Source organism: Onychomys torridus, chromosome 7 (genome assembly GCF_903995425.1).
Source record: "Onychomys torridus chromosome 7, mOncTor1.1, whole genome shotgun sequence".
Lineage (NCBI taxonomy): Eukaryota > Metazoa > Chordata > Mammalia > Rodentia > Cricetidae > Onychomys > Onychomys torridus.
In genome coordinates, this window is record NC_050449.1 from 9,397,362 (window position 1) to 9,417,380 (window position 20,019).

Sequence of the window (20,019 nt, forward strand, 5' to 3'; positions counted from 1 at the left end):
GCCTCCTAAGAGCTGGGATTAAAGGCGTGCACCACCACATCTGGCTTGCAGTCTACGTTTTTTAACACCTATGCCAGGATGCTGCAGATTCTTCACAAAAAAAACAAGGATTTTTTTTTTTTTAATTTTGTGTGTATGTGCATGTGTGCAAGGCACCTTTTGAGGCCTGAAGTGAATCATCAGGTTCCCTGGAAATGAGTTATAGGTGCCTGTGAGCTGCTGCTGTAGATGCACGTGGGGAACCAAACTTAGTCCTCTGGAAGAACAAGAACACTCTTTTCCTTGTTGGCTTCATTGTTGATTTTCTTATTTTGTTTTATTTTTGAGACAGAGTCTTACTAGGTGGCTCTAGCTGGCCTTGAACTCATGGAGATCTACTCACCCTTCCCTCCCAAGTGCTTTTAACAGCTGAGTCATCTCTCCATCCCTGTCCTCCAGCTCCTTAGTCACTTATTTTTGGGTCACTTTGGTGTGTCTTCCTGGTTGTGCAAAGTGTTCACAGGTCCTCACTGATGGTTCCAGAACTTGCCTTTTCCCTGTGCTTTCATTTTCTGCCCTGTGCCCATCTCCATTTATTGAACTGACCCAATAGGAAAGCCTGTCAGCCCCTTCATGATTGCATTTTCTCATGAAACTATAATGAACAACCAGCTAGAGAAGTGTTTACAACATGCCTCTTTTCATTTTTGTGGATAACGTCTCAATTAAAAGTCAGTGCTTGAGTTTGAGGTATAGCTCTGTTCTGCTGCATGAAGCAAGAGACCCAGGGTTCAGTCACAAAAGAAACAGAAAGAGGGAAAAACTGTAGTGGGCAGCCATTCCAGCTTTGACCTGGAAGTTTTAACCCCCAATGAGGCTTTGGTAATGGCCACGCTTACAAGGCGGTGCTGAGAGAGGATGCTGAAGATCTGAGTTCTGGATGCAGAGGCTCTCTTTGGTTCTTGGACTCTGGACGCTGGAGGTAGACCTAGCAGAGTTCTCTAGAGAACATGGCCAGACTGCGGCAGGCCTTTCCCAGACCCTGTAACCTAACTATCCATTCATTTGTAAGTTATGCCACTAAATAAACCTCCCTTTTAACTACGTGGAGTGGCCTTAATAATTTCACCAATAAAAAACTGTTTTGCTGCCACCTGGACATTAAAGCATCGTCTTACCTTTGCAGATAAAGAAACTAAGGTCCAGCAAAGCAAAGCAGCCACTCAGGGTTGCAGTATTCCAGTATGGAAGGCAGACTATACCCATCTACAGTCACTTAACATCATTGTTTCACATTTCTGTATTTCCAGTATGTACCTGTCAAGTAGGTCTACCACTGATACATAACTGGGACTTTGGCTGGATTCGTTTTATATCTTCCACGACAGCTCTGGGCTCTGCCCAGCACAGGGATGCCTATGTTGGCATCTTTGACCTGATACTTGCTAACTAGGTGACTGGAGTAACATCCCAAGTACCACTTCTCTCAGCTACGCAAAGGGGCATTGGCATAGACTCTATGAAGTTATGCAGTGGGATCATTTGTAAGAGTCAATAGCAACTCTCTGTAAATCCCCAACACAGGATAGCCATTACTAGTGTTTATGGATAAACCGCTCAAGTGAACCAGTATTTGAATGCAAGATCTGCTTGCTAATGATTTAGTAATTGCTCTAATGCTCTGTGCTGGCTGCCCCATCATTTCAGAGTCTCCGTCATGGTTGATGGAGGTCTTTGTTTGAAGACTTTGACTTAAGCCACTGTTTGTGATTGTTCTTGTTATTTTAAAAACACCTGACAAGAGAAACTTATGGAAGGAAAGTGTCGTTTGGCTGGCAGTTTGAGTGCCAGGTCCAACCTGGCAGGCAAGGCCTAACAGCGGCCTGGGCTGCACTGGGTACCTCATGTCTGCATTGAGGAAGAAAAGAAAGGTGGATGCTGGTGCTCAGCAAACTTTCTCTGTTCCACTTGTTCCAGAACTGGAAAGCATGAGATAGTGCTGCCCACATTCAGGGTGGTTCTTCTCTCAGTTAAACTTTCCTAGAGATACCCTCATGGACACACCCAGAAATGTGTCACCATGTAATTCTAAATCTAGTCAAGTTGATTGAAGATTAACCATCACAGCCACCAAATATTATAACCTCGGGTTCTAACTGGAAAAAAAATTAAGGAGATTGGGTCAATCCAATTGTTGTTTTAAAGTACATTCATATGAAGCCAATCTGCCTTAACTAGAAAGACACATTATTCCAGTTAGAACATAAAATGATAGCTGGACTGAGTCAAAATACCCAGATTGGATAGTTTTACAATACCATTGTGACCATCTCAAACCCTAAACCCATGCTCCTCTACTCCGAAGTTTTTCTTCACAGTTCCAAGATCACTCAGTTTTCTTCAGTTCCAAGGTCACTGAGTTTTTCTTCACAGTTCCAAAGTCACTCAGTTTTCTTCACAGTTCCAAGGTCACTGGTTTTAAAGATGGGTTATGGAAAGCTCTGGTTGAAAGAGGTTTGCTTTCTGAAAGAGCTCTTCATCAGACTGCTTTGGTCTTCATGAGTCTTGTGGTCCCTCTTACTTGAGTTTCCTGTAATAAGGTGGTCCTTCTGTTTGATTTCTTCCCTTTTTAATGATATATTTTTTGATAACTTCTCATGTGAAACAATGTATTTAGATCATAACCACATCCCGCTCCTGTCCCAGACCCCACACTACCTCCTAACACTCCTTCTTCTTCTGGTTAACCCACTGAGTTCAGTTAGTGCTCTGTGTATGTGCAAGGGTGTAGGGCCATCTAGGGCAGCATGAGCAACTTAGCAGAGGCCACACCCCTGAAGAAAAGAGATGCTCCCTCCCCTAGCAGCCATCACCTGTCAAGGGTCTTAAGGGTGGGTCCCATGAATGCCTCCTCTATATGTGCTGGAGCAATGACTGGCTTGACCTTGGACTAGTGTGGTCACATCACAGCTCTGTACTCAAGGGCCAAGTACATGACTGACAGTTTGCTTTTTGGTGTCCTGCTTTAGCTTTTACACTGTGTGTGTATGTGTGAAAATCTACTTCACCTCCTGGAAATCTGTCACTACTTAATTCTAGTTTAATTTGATAAGAGAACTGAAGAGACATAAAAATCCTTAGGAGTCGTGTTCTTTCATTGTTAGATGCCACTGTTTATTGGAAAAGCAGTATGTTCCTCTTGCTCATTTTTGTTGTTGCCCTTATGTCCGTACTTTGTCCCTCATCCTTCAGAAATCCGTGTCTTGTGATCAATCATTTCACCTCATTTCACCCCCAGCTCACATGGAACATGGTCACATCAGTTGTATTTACATGTTAAAAGTGAGGGGGGACAACTCTTCAAGTCCTCATAGTATGACCTAGCAAGACAGATGAACAGTGCCTAAGCCCAGGACCAGAAACACAGAAAGGAGACCAGGATGTCACTATGACATTACGTTACCTGAGGCCACTCACTATGATGTTTGCTCACCTTCCAACTCTACTGTCTTGTGAAATATAATACTTGAAAGAGGATTCCTGAAAATGATTTGATTACTTTGATTAAATGATGCTTTAACAGCCTACTGACTGTTTCCATACAGAAATGTTACTGAAGGTAGTGATGTCCTCCAACCTCACGACTGAAGTCTATCAGCTCAGCAGTGGTAGGTAAAGAGAACAGATTTCCAAGGTTGGAGAAAACACTACTTAATCAATTTTTTCAACTATGCTTGAGCATAACTAGTATGCAGACGTGAAGTGAACAGCGTATTGTGGGGCTCCCCGTATCCATTCAAGGTCTGCCAGGCTCAGAATCAGAGTCAGGACACTGTGTACAGAGCAACTGTACATGCCTCGATCATTCAAAATGAGAACTGAGAGAAGGCTGCTTGAGCATCCCTTCAGGCATGGCACAGTGGTGTCACAGACAGGAAATCTGCCAGACTGCCTACGCTGAAGGGACACGTGCAGCCCGGAACAAGGAAGCACGGAATGATTAATCACTGTCAACCTTTGTTCTGGTTAAAGACATGATTGTTGGACAAGGCTTGTAGTGAGGGACTGCTCTGTGTCTGTTGCTATGAGATTGCATTCGTTCTCTGATCCTCAGTGGCTGGAAGCCAAGGTGCTCTTTTGTCAGAGTGAGGCTAACTTGAAAGTGCCTGCTAGGGGTGCAGGAGAGGCTTGGGAAGATCTGCTCCCAAGCATCACATCCAAGAAAGGACAGTTAATCAAGCCTTAGGTTTGACTCCATTTTGACATGCAATTTTTAACAAATTTTAAAAATATGACAATAAGTGAAATTGGTAATTTATAAAAGAATAGATAAAGACATATTCCCATAATATATATGAACAAACAACACATACACACACACCATTTTCAGATTCAGCAAGCTCATTAGTCAGAAATCAAATTATCAACTGATGTCACTGTTCTTCCCATCATCTATCAATAAGACATTGTCCTATCATCTATCAATAAGACATTGATTGTGATTTTTTTCAAGCCAAATTCTTCCTCACCAGGTTCCATAAGAGGCTGGTGTCTGTCCTGACATTATCTCTCTCCCTTCTCTTCCCTCCCTCCCCCCTCCCCTCCCCTCTTCTTCCCCTCCCCTCACCTTGCTTGCTTGCCCTTTTTTATTTCTTCCTTCCTCCTTCCTTCCTTCCTTCCTTCCTTCCTTCCTTTCTTTCTTTCTTTCTTTCTTTCTTTCTTTCTTTCTTTCTTTCTTTCTTACTTTCTTTCAGTTTATGTTCCAAAACAGAGTTTGTCTGTGTATCCAGGGCTGTCCTGGAACTCTGTAGACCAGGCGGGCCTCGAACTTTCAGAGACCTCCTGTCTCTACCTCCTGAGTGCTGGGATTAAAAGAGTGTGCCACCACTGCCTGGATGAGGTTTTCTTAAAAGTTAAGGAAAAATAATTGTATCTATTCTATTGTTGATTAGCTGGCTTATAGACTTTTATATTGGGATTTTTAAATCTTTGTTTTACTACCAAGAAGCATTTTAAGGAAGGAAAACACAGTATTTTTAAATTAAAAAAGTTGTTCTTCTGGGTTGAAGTGAACTTATAAAACTATGAAATTTTTATAAGCATTATTGCATCATTATTCTAAGAGATATACTTATGTGAAAGCATTGCTGTAGACTATCTAGAAGTGTAGGTGATACTTCCAGATGAAATCTGACAAAGCAATCTCTCCTCACTCCTCTTTCTCTCTCCCTCCCTCCCTCCCTCAACATACAGATCTGGTTACTGTTGTTTTTATATGTCTGTAAAATGCAACTTATATTGTGTTTTATAACTTGATTATAATTGTTAGTGTGTAGGTACCGCTAATCCCTACCCATTAATCTACCTAAAGCATGACCAAAGAAGTTGAGTAAAAGCTGTTTAGGCCTCCAAACCATCCAAATGCAGCCTCTGGGGTACTCCTTGTCTCTACCTGGTCCACAGGTAACCACAAGCTCTTCTTTTAACATCAAACTAGATTCTAACCATCACAGAGACCCAGAGTCATGTAGAGAGCAAACAGGCCCAGTGTCTCCCAGTAGTTTTACTCTAAATCCTCAAACAGAAAAGATTAGTTTTTCATTTAAATATCTAAATAGAACCCGTTTCCTCAGAAAATATTCATAACCTGTAAGCACTGCAGTTTTCATTATCTTGAGACTATATTCAAATACATGTCCATAAGTAAAGAGAGGCAAGATAGGTTTTTTCCTCTGGTCATAATTAAGTATTGATGTTATGGTGGGATAATAAAATTAAGAAAACTATGCAATGATAATGGGTACTGTAACAAATTAAGACCTTATAGTTGGCAGAGGATAGATCACCCCTGATGCTACTCTATGTCCCTGCTCTTGTTCAGGGAATGGCTTCCTATAACAAGCACTTCATAAATCTTGGTAGGCCTGACTGATTTCCTATCCTTGGCCATAGATATTTACATGAAGGAGCTTGACCATTGTGTAACACTGGTCCTTGAGCACGTGGCCTTGACCACTATTTTGAAGCAGCTCACCTAAAATCTTTAGGAGATTTAGAAAATGTATCGAAATAAATCACTTTATACAGAACAGTGTGAGCTATTATTTGCATTTAAATGGAAACACTACATCCTTCCTTTCCTGTGACAAATGCCCCTTGGTAAACGACCACACTCCTGACTTCCCTAAGAAGTAACTGTATCTATCAAAGTCCATGATTCCCTCTAGCCTGTGAACACTCATGGGCTTGTAAGAGGAATAGCTGTTTCTGTTAATACTAAAGTTGACTTGGTAAATGTATTCCCCACATACCAATAGCCTCTTTTTGAATTGTATGAATAATAAATACAATAAAATTGGTGAAATCTCCTAACTTATCCAGAAGAGTAGTATTTTTCCCAGGCAAACAGTGACCATCCTTCTATCTCTTATGAGCCAGACAAGCTAAAATCTAAGGACGTGATAAAGCGTTGAGATCAACTGCATCTTGATTACCGGGGGGTGGGGTGGGATGATGAATCCAGCTGCCAGAAAGTTGGTGAAGGCAGAGAGCAAGGAAACTGTGTGGAATGTTCATCCTGTGCCAGGAGGTGAAGGGCAGCAATGGCATCTCACTGCGGAAGGACTACATCCTCCACAGGCCCTCCATTGTCACATTCGGTGGCATTTACTTACCTGAAACCAACTGAATTGCTCTTCCAAACACTGTAAGACTAAGAAGTCAGTCACATTATCACCGTGTCTAGCAGTGTTGTTTTGTATCAACTCAGCTCAAAACACACAGATTTAGTTAACTCTCAAAATGTTCACATGCCACCTTTTAAACACAGAGTGCTAAAGCTGGCCTGATACCTTAAAAATGGCAACTTTTAAAAATGATGCTGATACCCAGTGGTGTAGATGAAGCCGTTCTACAAGACAAAAGCAGAAGTGAGTACTGTGGGAGAATCAGATGAACATGATGAACCTCGGCTTAAAATCTATTAAGCAAATCAGGCCCTCGGGTGAGATAATCCAGCTGTGTCTTACTGATGCCAAAACAACCACAGTAGCTGATGAATTTTTTAAACATTCTTTTCAAACCAACATTTTTTGGTAATATGCATGTACAGTAATAGTTGAGATTAAGCTCCATGTTGTTCAATAATATGGCATTTCATATGCTTGGCCCAAGCTCTGCTGATCTTATGGGGAAGTTGCTTTTAATTTTTGTTTTGTTTCTGTCTCAGGATAGCTGAATAGCAATAGTTTTAAACTCTAAAAGGATCTAATTGGCTCAAATTTAGTCATAGTTTTGATTTAAATGTTAACTGTATACTAAATGAGCTGTTATTTGAATCTACCCAGTCACCAAGGAGTTGCAGCAGCCCCAGATGTATATTCTTTTTAGAAGTGACACACGAGGCTGGAAAGCATAAGACAGTGCAAACCCTGGAAATCACACAGTGTATCAGTCTCCATGCATTCTCTCATGATCAGCAGTTAGGAGCATAAGCCACAAATGTTTACCCAACTGAAACATGACTGGACAGTTACCATTCCTATCGAGAATCTGTTTCAGAACCCAATGGAACCAACCTACCCAAATTTGCTGAGAAACGGGGGTTACAAGTTCATGTCCATCTGTAATACGGAATTTACATTCCAGGCTTTCATAGTAAGCAGAAAGATGTCTCTAGGATCTTTTATTGAGCAACAACCAACATTCCAAGTTCAGACACTGGATGTGATAACCAACTTTTGTATTTGAAGTTTTAATGAAAGTTTTCAGTATTCATGTTACTTTCTTAATATTTGGGTAGTTGTGAATTGTGCTAGAAGTGAAGTTTATCTGATTTTTAATCAAATACTTACCTGTTCCTGGACTTATTGGACAAATAATTTCAAGTGTGAAGTATTCTCTCTGAGAGAGTGGGAGAGAGATCCCTAATCCTGTTACTCAACAGAATGCATCTTAAAATTCGTCCTATTCTTTCTAGACTTGTAGCTACAAAGTAACAGCAGAGTAGACAGTGGTGCCACCGATTTAGTCAAAGTAGCTAAAAATATAAAACCAAGAAAGCCTTGACCTTCCTTATTGTTTGAGTGGACTTTTTATTCACGGTTGTTCTTTGTCTAAAATGCTCCTGTTGTACCCTGCAGATTAAAAATATATTTGTATAATTTGCATAAATAAGATTTGGTAAATAACCTGATATTCTGGGAACTGATTCAAGAGAAATCTCTACTCTTTGGCAGCATATCCCTTAGAGGCTTAAGGAGAACTGGCTTTTTTGAAGTCCCATTGAAGCACTTAGTGGCTTGTCTGCTAATCCAGGGGAAATTTTAGTGCTTTGGGTAACAGAACACATGGCTCTTTCCTAATGTCCTGTGTGGCCATTAGAGTAAAACACTCAAAGATTATCAAAGACATCATGAACATGAAGATGCTGACCAGTCAGTGTGCATGGTCTGTCCCTCTGTGGTTCCATACAGTAAACATGACAATAATGTTGAATATGTCCTCCATTTCTCTTAAGAGGAAATACATTAAAATGTGCAGATTATTTCATATTTATTTTGTACATTTTAGTACAGAATAGAAATCAAGACTTAAAAGTTATCCCTAGAAAATTGTAGGAGATTTTTGTTTGTTTTGTTTCAGTTTTGTTTGTTTTGTTTTGTTTGTTTTGTTTCAGTGATTTTTAAAAATATCTATAATGTCTATCTTTTCCTTGGTTCTTTATTTTTAAAAAAGCAAAAAATACAAAACAAAACAAAACAAAACAAACAAACAAAAATCCCTTACAATTTTCTAGGGATAGCTTTTAAGTCTTGATTCTCTATTCTGTACTAAAATATACAAAACAAATATGAAATAATCTACACATTTTAATGGTGGTGCATACCTGTAATCCCAACACCCAGGAGGCAGAGGCAGGTGGATCTCTGTGAGTTCGAGGCCAGCCTGGTCTACAGAGCTAGTCCAGGACAGCCTCCAAAGCTACAGAGAAACCCTGTCTCGGAAAACCAAAAAACAACAACAACAAAGTTAGTACCAGAGCTACACAATTCTACATTGTGCTTTCTGGCATTTATGTGTGTGAATATATCTGGCATTCAGTACATTTCTCCGGCATTTTCGCTGCAAGCCTCTGTTCATTTATGAAAGAAAAGAAATGCTTCTTTTCACCCCACCTGAATCAACCTATTACTTGATTAGAAGCAGAACTTTTGGTTTTTGTTTGTTTGTTTGTTTGTTTGTTTGTTTGTGGGGATTGGTTTTGTTTTTGTTTTTTCCCCCTTTGGTCTTTGTTTTTTTCTTTGACTTTTTGAGACAGGGTTTCTCTGTGTAGACCCTGGCTGTCCTGGAACTCACTCTGTAGACCAGGCTGGACTTGAACTCACAGACATCTGCCTGCCTCTGTCTTCTGCATCCTGAATGATGGGATTAAAGGTATGCACTACCACTTCCCACCAATAGAGTCAGGAGCTTTACATACCATGTTGTCAAATCATATTTTAGACTCAGCTGAGAAATAAAAGTTGAATTGTTTTCTCCCAATGGTATTTATTGCTCTCTTAATGAAGTACAAATGGAATTTCAACTATTCTGTCAGATTAAAATTTAAAGATTATAATCTAAACTTCACATCTTAAAGTTGGAAAACATAAGGTCATAAAGAAAGACTAAAATTAGCAAGGTTCATAGGTTGCAGGAACAGACTCCTAAAAGAATGTACTTATATATACAAATATATAAACTGTGAGCTGATAAGAGTTAAGGATAAATGTTAGCTTTCCTCAATGCCTGGTGGATTTGTGCTGCAGTGTTAAAACACCACCAACCCCATCACTTGCAGAGACGAAGATCTGCACCTCTAAAGTCAAGGTACCAACATGGCTGTCTGCAGAGACCTCTCCTGTGGGTGGCATCTTCTCTCAGGCAGACAGAAGAAAGTAGAAGAGGACTCTCGTCCTTTCACAGGGTGGAGGCCCCAGAACTCCATCATCTTTCAAGAGACCCAACGTCTTAATACCAGCATAAGGACAAAGTTTCAGTGTGAGCTTTAGAGCTTTATTCAACCAGAGCAAACACTGTCTGTGCTGGCTGGGAGTGGTGGCACACATCTGTGATGACCCAGAACTCAGGAGGTAGAGACAGGAGAGTCAGGAGTTCAAGGTCAGCTTTAGCTACACAGTAAATTTGAGAATAGCTTGGGCTATATGAGACTCCAGCTTTAAAAAAAAAAAAAAAAGGCTGAAGAGATGGCACAGCTGTTAAGAGCATCAGCTGCTCTCTTCCAAAGACCTAGGTTCAGTTCCCTGCACCCACACTCACAGTGATCTGTAATGCAGTCCCAGAAAATCCAATGGCCTCCACTGGTACTGCAAGTACATAGCACACAGACATACTTACAGACAAAACACCCACGTACATAGACTGAAATGAAAACAAATAAACCTCTCCCAAAACATTACATTCCTTGTGAGGCAAAGGCTATAACTGATGTGATCATAGAGCCCCACAGCAATCATTCAAGGCACCATTATTTAAGGTATAATGTCTGTACCACTTACGAGATACAGTCTACCAATGATAAAATTGTCCACAAATACAACTTCCCAGTCTTGTTTCATTTGGTAGAAGCAGTGTTAATAATGTCTAGTTATATTAAGTGAAAGGGATTGAGTAATCATTGCTTATTGGTGTATATCTGGAATTAATATCAACTCCATATCGTTTTGTTGGTTGTCATGTAGCTAAATGATGTGCAGTAACTATCAGGTTAATTTAAGCAGAGAGATTAACGTCTATCCAAAGTTAGATGCATCCTAAGAACTTTACTCACTTTGTGCTGTTTGGTCATTTAAATTTCCTGGTGATATTGTTAACCCCATACAGCATGTTGAAAAGTGGAGTTGGGATTTCAGCCAATGACATATGCTGCCCATATTTCAAACTGCTTTTAGAAAATAGGAATATTTTCTAAATATTCTGTGTATTATCAAGCTCATTTGCCTTTTAGAACAAGGTTTTTTTTTTTTTTTAATCTCCTCATCTTTAAAATTGGAATAATAATGAAAACGTAGTTATCATAGAGGTGAAATGAGATGTCAGACCTTTGATACATGACCTGGGCTTCTAATTTTCAAACGCTGACAACTTCTAATGGGAGTAGTTGTATCAGATTGCACACCACCTCCATTGTCATCACTGACATCATTGCTGTAGGGACAGGAGCTACCTTCCCTCCCACCCTCCCAGGCATCTGTCCACAGGGGTTCTCTGTGGTAACACACGCATTTGTAAACACTGGAATTAAGACCTTGGACCCGACTCCTCACACTGGGTCGCCTTGCCCAGCCTTAACACACAGGGAGGTGCTTGGTCTTACTGCAACTTGATATGCCATGTTTTGTTGACACTCATGTGAGGCCTGCCCTTTCCTGAACAGAAATGGAGGAGGAGTGGATTGGGGTTAGGGTGGGAACAGACAGGGGTTAGGGGAGAGACTGGGAGGAGAGGAGGGCGGGAAAACTGTAAATTAAAATTTAATTTATTGAAGAATTAAAAAAAAAAAAAACATTGTCTCCACCCTTGACTTTCCCTTCTCTGTTAGTTCCACAGGGTCACTGAGGAGAATTAGCCCAGGGCCACCTTAGATCTTATGACAGGGAATTCTGCCCTTGTTTCTGTATGAACTGGTTCCTTCTTCATTCACATACATTTTTTTAAAATCAAGAACCTTTTAGAAAGAGAGTCCGCCGTGCCCAGGGACTACCCTGATGAACATACCACAGCCATCCAAGCATTGCTAGAAGACAAACAGGCATAAACTAAGGCATCATTGTGCTACTGGGTGACAAGTACTGTGGCCCAGGCTAGTGCCCTTTGTCTCGGCCACAGAAAAACCTCCCCTACCTCAGCCTTGAGGAGGCAGAGGGGACCTCCCGATAGACATTTGAATTGAGCCCTGGAAAAATCAGCATCAGCTGGGAGAGGGAAGCAGAGGAGGAATGTTCCAGACAGATAGGACCATTATGCTTTGAATGAGAAATTTCCCCCTTATGCTCTGCATTTAAATACCTAGTCCCTGGCTGGTGGCTCTGTCTGTAAGATGTATCGTTATGCTCAAAAACAAATACTTAATGAGCAGAGGGTGCACTTCACAACCTGAGGTCTGAAGGTGGTCTGGACACATTTAAGGAATGTATAAACATCCTGAAACAATAGAACTGTTGTTGGTTTCTGTGTTTGTGGCAGTGAGAGAGGGGCAGAGCTGGTGGCTTTGTGAGATCTTCACAGGGCAACATAATCAAACAACACATTCGGACCCACTGCTCTAGAGACAGAGCACCAAAATCCAACTTACAAAGCAGAAATTTCAGGCCCACCACAAAGAGCCCTTCTAAAGCTAAAGCATTTCTCATTTAAGAAAAATGTCTCATTCCTTCCCGAGTGACCACATTTTTCCCACTCCGCCCTGACCCACTGATGTTCTGTTCCTGGCCAAAGTCCATCCCAAAGCCTCCTCATGGAACTGCTCTTACAGCCAACCCATAATAGCTGTCCACCCCAAAGGCTAAGAATAGATGCAGTGTCCTGGTGACTTGAAAATTAGGTAATATCTGAAGGAAGCCTTATACCCATAACGGAACCGAGGAGACTACACGTGCAGACTCAGACTTTCCTGCTGAGCAGGTTGGGGGGGGGGGGGGGCGGGGAGCCTACAGAGGAGAAGCATCCACCTCCTGAACTACATCAGAGGACAAAGGAAAATGCTAAGCTCAATATATTTCCCTTCCTTGTCAACCTCCTCCAACATGCCCACCCTGCCACATGCACACACACACACACACACACACACACACACACACACACACACACTCACACACACACACACACACTCACACACACACTCACACACACACACACACACACACTCACACACACACACACACACACACACACACACACACACACACACACACACACACCTAAAGAGTCATTTATATCAGGCAAGCTGCAGACCTCTTAAGCAAATGAATTTTTTCCCTAAATTAAAAAAAAAATAATAATGTGTGCATGTGTGTGCCTGCATGAGTTTATGTGTACCATGTGTGTGCCCATGTGTGTACATGCACCCATGTGCATGTGTGTGCCCATGGAGACCAGAGAGGGTGTCAGGTCCCCTGGAGCTGCAGTTACAGGTGGTCGTGAATAACTAGGTATATGCCAGGCACTGAACTCAGGACCTCTGCAAGAACAGCAAGTGATCTTAACCACTGGACCATCTCTCCAGCCGGTGGGTATTTTGTGTAATACATTTCCCAGGATTTAGGCTTTCTTCATCTTTTGGTTAGATTGTGACCTTGTGTATCTCAATTCCTTAAGGTTTTGGGACACAATCTTCATCTAAAATGTGGAGTTGGACAAAGGCTTTGTAAGTTTCTTCCATTCCCAACATGTGCGATGGGTGCTAGGGGCGGGTGAGGGTGTCACTAATGGCAACACATATCATGATAGTGTTACTTACTCAGTTTGCCCTGCTCCCCCATTTAATGTAAAAGAGCACAGTTTCTAGCATAGCTTGGCTAAGTAGAGCAGGGGCAGGAAACGTGTTCTGTTACGGCCAGACAGTAAATATTTGGGTCTTTGTAAGCCATGAGGTTTCTGCCACAGCTCTTGAACTCTGTCATTATAACGTGAAAGCAGCTATGGACAATATATGACTGAAAGTGGAGGGCCCTGTTCTGGTGGCATTGTATTTACTTTTTAAAAAAAAAAAAAAGAAAGAAAAGGGTGGCCAGTGGGTTGTGGTGCCCTCTGTGTCATTTGCTGACCCTTGAAACTGAGTCCTGAAGTCCCCAGCCTGAGACCGGAGTGTCTTGTCTTTTTGGTTCTTCGGTTTCCAAACCCCATCCCGGGTAGTCTCCTGACAAATTGCTCTGCAGCCCTTGTCCTTGTGTCAAACTCGGGCCAGTTAATCACTTCAGCTGCCCGCAGCCACCATGCCACGTAAACCCCAAATAAATGACTTGAAGGAACAAGTCTTGCCAGCGAGAGGGAACCCGAAAGAACAGCTCAGGCAGCTTGTTTCTCAGGCAGAGAGATAAATAAATGGCTTTATCTGCAGACAGTGCCTAAGATGAATAGCCTGAGGGAACAGTTGAGCAGTTAGTTCATTGAGACATGGAAAGCAAGAAGGGAGGAGAGAAGAAAGAAGGATTGAACAGCAAACCAGTTTGTGAGCTCTGCTGTACAGTCCTGCCCAGCTGGGTACTTTATCTTGAATTTGTTTTGCAAATTGCAGATGCCTAGCTCTGGAAGCCAAGAAAAAGAAAGGGTAGTCATCCCAGCCAAAGCACTCCCAGGGATCTCTAGTAACTTGCAGGATTTCGTGTTAGTAAGGGGAAAATCATTAAATATCCTCCTTGTAAATTAGAGACACAGAAAGCCATTTTGATCAGATGCATAGAATAACAAATATTCTTTAGCTATTTTTTAAATAACATATTTTCAAACTTTGAGTCCTCTGTAAATGCTGTTGTGTGTCTGTACAGCTCACAACACTGTTTTGGCAGTGATTAAATCCAATGAGCCCTCCCATCTCCACTGTCTCTCAAGGAAATGGGGGATTCCTGTATTTGCTGCCTTTGGCTGAAGTCAGTCCTCCCTGACAGACAGGATCCTTGTTTCACATGGAAACGAGTAACTAAGCACATCATTTTTATCTTGTAGCATCTTTTAGAAAGATTGCTCCTTGGGGATTTAGCTCAGTGGTAGAGTGTTTGCCTAGCAAGCACAAGGCCCTGGGTTCAATCCTCAGCTCAGAAAAAAAAAAAAAAAATTGCTCATGTGTTGGCCACAATGGACAGAACTCTTTGCTAAAGTAAGATCCATTTGCCAAGCTTTGCCTCTACCGTTTGATCCTAAGATTTTCTTCATACAAACTGTTTCGTTGAATATGTATTTATTCTAAGTTGCAGCCTAGCCTCAACCCTACACCACAAACTACATGCAACTGAGCCAAGCTGGGGGTGGGAGAAGTTGTCTCCCCAGGAAAGAACACACCAGTTAGTTGTCCAGTGCCAAATGGTCATGCCTGAAAATATACGCACAAGGAAAATTACACAGGCACAACAGGCTATATTTGGGAGCGTATATGTATATACAAATACATATAAGCATGCAATGACAATTGCTGAAAAGGAGGTCATGAATTTGAAGTAGAGTGGAGAGGGGTACATGGGAGAGTTTGGAGGGAGGCAAGGGACAAAGGAAATGCTGTAACTAGATTATAATCTCAAAAAATTAAAGTAGAAAATTAAATACATACACACACACACACACACACACACACACGCACGCACACATATATATTCTAAAGCGGGATGTGGGAGTGCACAACTATAATAATCTCAACATACATGTACACCACAGATATGAAAACCTGTGACTAGGAATTGAAGACAGGGTGGGCTAGCATCAAACATTAGAGCTGAAAACAGGAAAAATCATAAATGAAAGTTGGACTTAACTATGTTAATCAGTTGTGTGTTTGTTGCTTGTTACTGAATCAATCTTTGATTCCAATTTCTCTAGACTCGGGTTTTCTATAGTAGAAAGCACTATGTCAATGGAAATAGCATGAGTTATTCACAGTCACTCAAGCACATACACACACACACGGTACCATGGAAGCTGAGGGCAACTTCCCCATGACTTTCATGTGCCCTCCAGAGGGAAGGCTGCATTGGGTCAGGGGAGAACCAGGTGACTTCTATGGTGTTGAGTTCTTGTGGCTGAGTCTGGGGAAGCAGTAAGGCTGGCTGTGGAACCCAGAGCCACTGCATTGGAGCATATTTTTCTTTCAAAATATTTTATGTACTGAAGTTTGCACAACATCTTGGCAATGAAGGCATGTCTGTGAAGGAGGTGTCTTGTGTTTCACATAGACACAGCTAACATAAGGGCAGAAAATGTGACAGCAGCTAAATGCGACTTCAGTCACAAACTGAAGGAGTGTGTAAGAGTACCCCGGTAAGGCCTATGAGCTACAAGTTCAAAGGGGAAAAGCTACAAAATTCCAAAAGGATTTATCTCTCCCCCTTCCCTCCACACCAGGGCACTAATTTCAAATTTGGACAACACTTGAGACTCTAGGGAAAAGGGTCCTAGAATATTTTTGGTATTGTCTAGGAATGAAACTAATTTTAGAACAGTCCATCTGTTTGATTAGGGAGAAAAAGAGCTGCATTTTCTTGGCATGCACATCCTTTATAAATCTCAGAGATGGGTGCTGTTCCAGATTTCTCTGGAAATTATTTTGAAGCTCACCAGTTCTGCCAACACCAAACACACTGTCCATCTCTTTTCTTTTAGTTTTTTTAATCACATTTTATTTATCCTTTGAAAATTTCATACATTAACGCAATGTAGTTTGATCCTATCTATCTACCACTTAGTCCCTGCCCCTCCCAATTCCATGTTCTCCTTTTTGTGTTATTAACAACCCTCTGAGTCCAGTTAGGGCTGCCATTGTTCATGGGGGAGGGGCCCTGCACTGAGGTCTGGACAACCTATCAGTGTACATTGTGAGCTCATGTGTGAGCTGGGGATGCAGATGTATGTGTCCCCTTCCAGTTTCAACTGAACTCTGCATCTCCAATAAAGTTGTCACAGATAGCTTTCAGTGACCTATGAAGACTGACTTATTTGCTTCAAAAGTAAAGAGATAAAAATAAAAATGCACTCTTGAAATATCATTAATAGCTATGTGTGGGCATCTTGGTAGCACTTCCTGGGAGCCAGCCATTGCACCCTCTTGTTCTCACAGAGAGTCTGTGATGTCACCACCTCAGTACCATCATCATTGTCCCTGTCCCCATTTTACAGATAAGGAAGGCTAATTCGCTTCTGCCGCACCTCATACCTAATAAGTGGCCGAACCACCCCAGGACTGGGATGAGCTGCTCCCTAGAGCTCCTGCTGTTGTCCACCACACAGCCATTCAAAGTGATCAGAACAGTTCTGCAGGCTTTTCTATCTGTTTGCCAATCATTTCTTTTAAACATGAAATACTTTTTCTCAAAGCCTTGCATAAAACTTCAGGTTATGTCTTAGATGGTTCAGGGTGAAAGAGAGCAGAGGTCCAGCGACTGCTTTCACCGCCTTCTTCTGGGCTCGACTCCTTCCACTGCGGTTTCCAGTGGTCCTAACACTCCTCAGCCTTATCTCCTTCTTCCCACCAGAGACTCTGCTTCCCTCTCCGTTATCTGAGGAGCCCCAAGGTTCAGCCCTCGATCCCCCATGTATTTCCTCCTCTGCTTTCCCCCCAGACACTCAACTCACAGATCTTTCCCTATGCCACTCTGCCAGGGATTCTCAAGCACCTGTCCTCAAGTCCGAGTTCCTAGCGGCTTGTTAGACACTTAGCAGTAAGTGACCCCAGGGCCATGTGGATTTCAACTAGAAGGCAGGTCACAGGAAGATGACTGCACGGGTACATGGCTCATAAAAGTCCTTTCTCCAGTGGCTACTGTCTCAGCTTAGAGCAGCAGCACCCTGTAATTGAGAGGGGCATTCTCAGTCCCACTGACCTGGCTTCCAACCTTCCTCCACTCTCACACTTACAGCTCCAAGGTCTTCCTCAGCTCAGATATCTCATCTGCAAAACTGAGATGAAAACACAAGTTCTTGCTCATTTGTGGGGAGGACTGGATAAATGTCAGAAAGCCCTGAGTGCTGCGAGTGTCCGTGGGTTAAGTTTTGGCATCTGGCTGTCCTTACGATTATCCTAGATCCCTTTGCTGTTGAGACAGCTATTACAATCAGGTTCCCAATTGCACTGGATTTCAGACTGGCAGCTTTCTCCTCCTTTAAAAAGAGCTTAGTGGATAACATTTTACAAAATGGAATAAAGGAGGAGATAATTCCCAAGAACAGTGTGCTACCCTAGTACTCAGGCTTCATGACAGTCCCTGTTTTGATCTGCAGTAAGCACATGCTGTCTGCTGTGGGGGAAGAGTTGGACTGTCTGGCCTCTGCATGTTTCCTGTTTCCCAAAGGCACCATGAGCATGAGCTGGCACTTATGCAAAGTGACCCACCTCCCAGATCCCTGTCATCAATGGATGAGGATTTTTGATGTTGAGTTTCTATTACATAATCTAAATTTTTATTTTATAATGTTTTGTTTGTTGTGTTTTATATTTTGTTAATTGAGACTTTGTCTCCCGAATCTCAGACTGGCCTCGAACTCATTATATATCAAAGGAGGACCTTGAACCCATGGTCATTCTGCCTCCACCTTCTGAGAGCTGGGATTACAAGAATATGTCACTATGCCCAGGTTCATTTTATAATTCCTAACCTTTGTACATATGAGCATTTTCCATATGTTTAGATGTGAATCTCCAAGGAGACCATGTTTTCTGGTTCTCTTGGAGCCCTAGTAGTACAGGCTCTGAATACTTCATTGGGAAATAATGATGCTTCACATGGTTTAGCTCCCTTTCCTGCAGGGTTCTAATCTATCAGTGTTGAAAAACTAGTAGAGTCCTCAGATCAGAGTGGTAATTCACCAGTATCCATTATTACTTGGTATATGACAAGACTTTCCTCACCATTGCCAGTGAATGCCATGGCCCCTTAGCACAGCTGGTGTGAGATTCATGAGTCTCTGAGGAAGAGGACACGTACCTCCTGTCTAGAACACCTATTCAACACTTAAACATGCTTGGAATGCCATTTTTGTAGTAGGATCAGAAATTACAAATGCACACTGACTTCAAATGGTGTTACTATGTGGTGCCTTTGCTTCTGAGAAGTTGAGGGCATTACTGTGTATCTTCATGGTAATTTTCTATGAGGTTCCATAAACACCTTCTGGAATGAGGAGACTCTACCCTAAGGGTCAGATGGGAATGTATCCAATGGCCACCATTCACCTACCTGCTCTGTTTGCATGTTATGCAATGATTTCTTCTGCATTTCAAATCCAATTCTTCAGATGTGCAACACACTAACCAAACTTGATCGCCAACAGGACAAAAGTATTTGGCATCTAGGCTCGAACACCTCTGTGCTCCCTGTGTCGTATGTGGTTCACAGTGGCTCTCCCTGCTCCTTTCTCTTCTGCAGGATCAACACGCTGTGGTAGGCCAGAGCACAGGCCCCAGCCCAAGTCCCAGCTCCTGCTCAAATCCAAACACTGCAAGTGGTTACATGAACTCCCAGCAGTCTTTGTTGAATCAGCAAATGATGGGGAAGAAACAGAGCCTGCAGAGGCCAGCCATGGAGCCAAAGCAGCAGCTTCTCCTGCAGCAGCAGATGCTGGCTGACTCGGTAAAGCTATCTCCTAACTTCTATGGTGTGGACTTCTTGACCTTGGAGATCTAAAGTGTCTCTTTGCCCTTCTCTTTTTTGCTATGTTCTCTTCATCTACTTATGTGACAGCAGTGAGGATGTAGTGGGTGCAAGAGAAACTAAATCTAGCCATTTAAAATGCAGGGGAGGAAACCAACCAACAAACAAACAAACAAAAAATAAAACAAAACAAAAAACCTGACTTACCAGCTGCTAGGCATATGGAGTACACAGCCCCTGGATGACTAGCCCTGCCCAGTCCAGGAATGTCTGTGGCCAGCAGGGCATTTGAATGTAGCAAATGAAATCTGTTGTTCCCAGCCTCAAGGGGTGGAAAGAGTGAACTGCACTTTAATCACCGCAGCTCCAAAGTGATTTGTAGAGGCACACAAGTTTTAAAGGGAATTTTTAAAGGCAAGCACAGGGTTTCACCTCCAAGATTTGGCTTCCCAAAAATCAAAGCATCTCAGAATGGGCGGTCTGTTTTTAAAAAGACACTTTAAATAAATTTCCATGTTCACCATGTTGGCCTGACCTTTTAAGAACCACAAGGTTGTTTTCCCCAAACACCACCCAAACTCTAGCCTTGCTTCAGTCCTTATCTACTCTTTCCTCCGGATCCTCAGACATCATCTAACCCAAACTCCACTGACTAAGACTGCTGCACCTTCTCCCTTCACACTCTGCA

General features: G+C 42.2%; 1 protein-coding gene across 1 annotated transcript in view; it reads left to right on the forward strand.

The window, feature by feature from the left end:
* The window catches only part of Maml2 (mastermind like transcriptional coactivator 2), a 102,630-nt gene that overhangs the window by 70,851 nt on the left and 11,760 nt on the right, over nt 1-20,019 (forward strand). Inside the window, exon 4 of the mRNA XM_036192368.1 lies at nt 19,107-19,310. Within this exon, the coding sequence (XP_036048261.1) occupies nt 19,107-19,310 (204 nt within the window). The remainder of the gene's footprint in view (nt 1-19,106; nt 19,311-20,019) is intronic.